Genomic DNA, 344 nt, shown 5'->3' with positions numbered 1-344 from the left:
GCCCCCCGCCTGCCCGGTGCCAGGGTGGCCCCAAGGTGCCAGCCAGCCAAGGCACTGAGGACAGAGCACTGCTCCCCGCTCAGCACCTTGGTGCCCCACGGCTCCCCCATCAGGGACTCGAAGACCAGCCGAAGCTTGTGCTCCTGCAAGCAAAAGTGAGCAGTGGTGAGCAGGCTGGGGTGACTGCAGCCAGACCCACGGGGTACCCCTGCGGTCAACCCCCTGACCTGCTTCTCCAGCTCAGCTTCTGCCTGGAACCGCTTCTTCATCTCCACTTCCACTTGGTTGCGGGCGTGCTTGAGCTTCACTTCCAATGCCTCCCGCTCGGCCTCCACACGGGCCAG

At 65.4% G+C, this 344-nt stretch overlaps 1 protein-coding gene across 1 annotated transcript in view; it reads right to left on the bottom strand.

Moving 5' to 3' along the window:
• Nucleotides 1-338, bottom strand: part of LOC104412887 (rac GTPase-activating protein 1-like) — a gene marked incomplete at its 5' end in the record, with an annotated part of 4,274 nt that extends 3,936 nt beyond the window's left edge. The window contains 2 exons of the mRNA XM_010023719.1: nucleotides 10-143; nucleotides 228-338. Coding sequence (XP_010022021.1) covers nucleotides 10-143; nucleotides 228-338 — 245 coding nt within the window. The remainder of the gene's footprint in view (nucleotides 1-9; nucleotides 144-227) is intronic.
• Between the last annotated feature and the right edge of the window lie 6 nt (nucleotides 339-344).

Source organism: Nestor notabilis, unplaced genomic scaffold (genome assembly GCF_000696875.1).
Source record: "Nestor notabilis isolate BGI_N333 unplaced genomic scaffold, ASM69687v1 scaffold23511, whole genome shotgun sequence".
Classification (NCBI taxonomy): domain Eukaryota; kingdom Metazoa; phylum Chordata; class Aves; order Psittaciformes; family Psittacidae; genus Nestor; species Nestor notabilis.
This window is presented reverse-complemented; position numbering and strand designations above follow the sequence as displayed.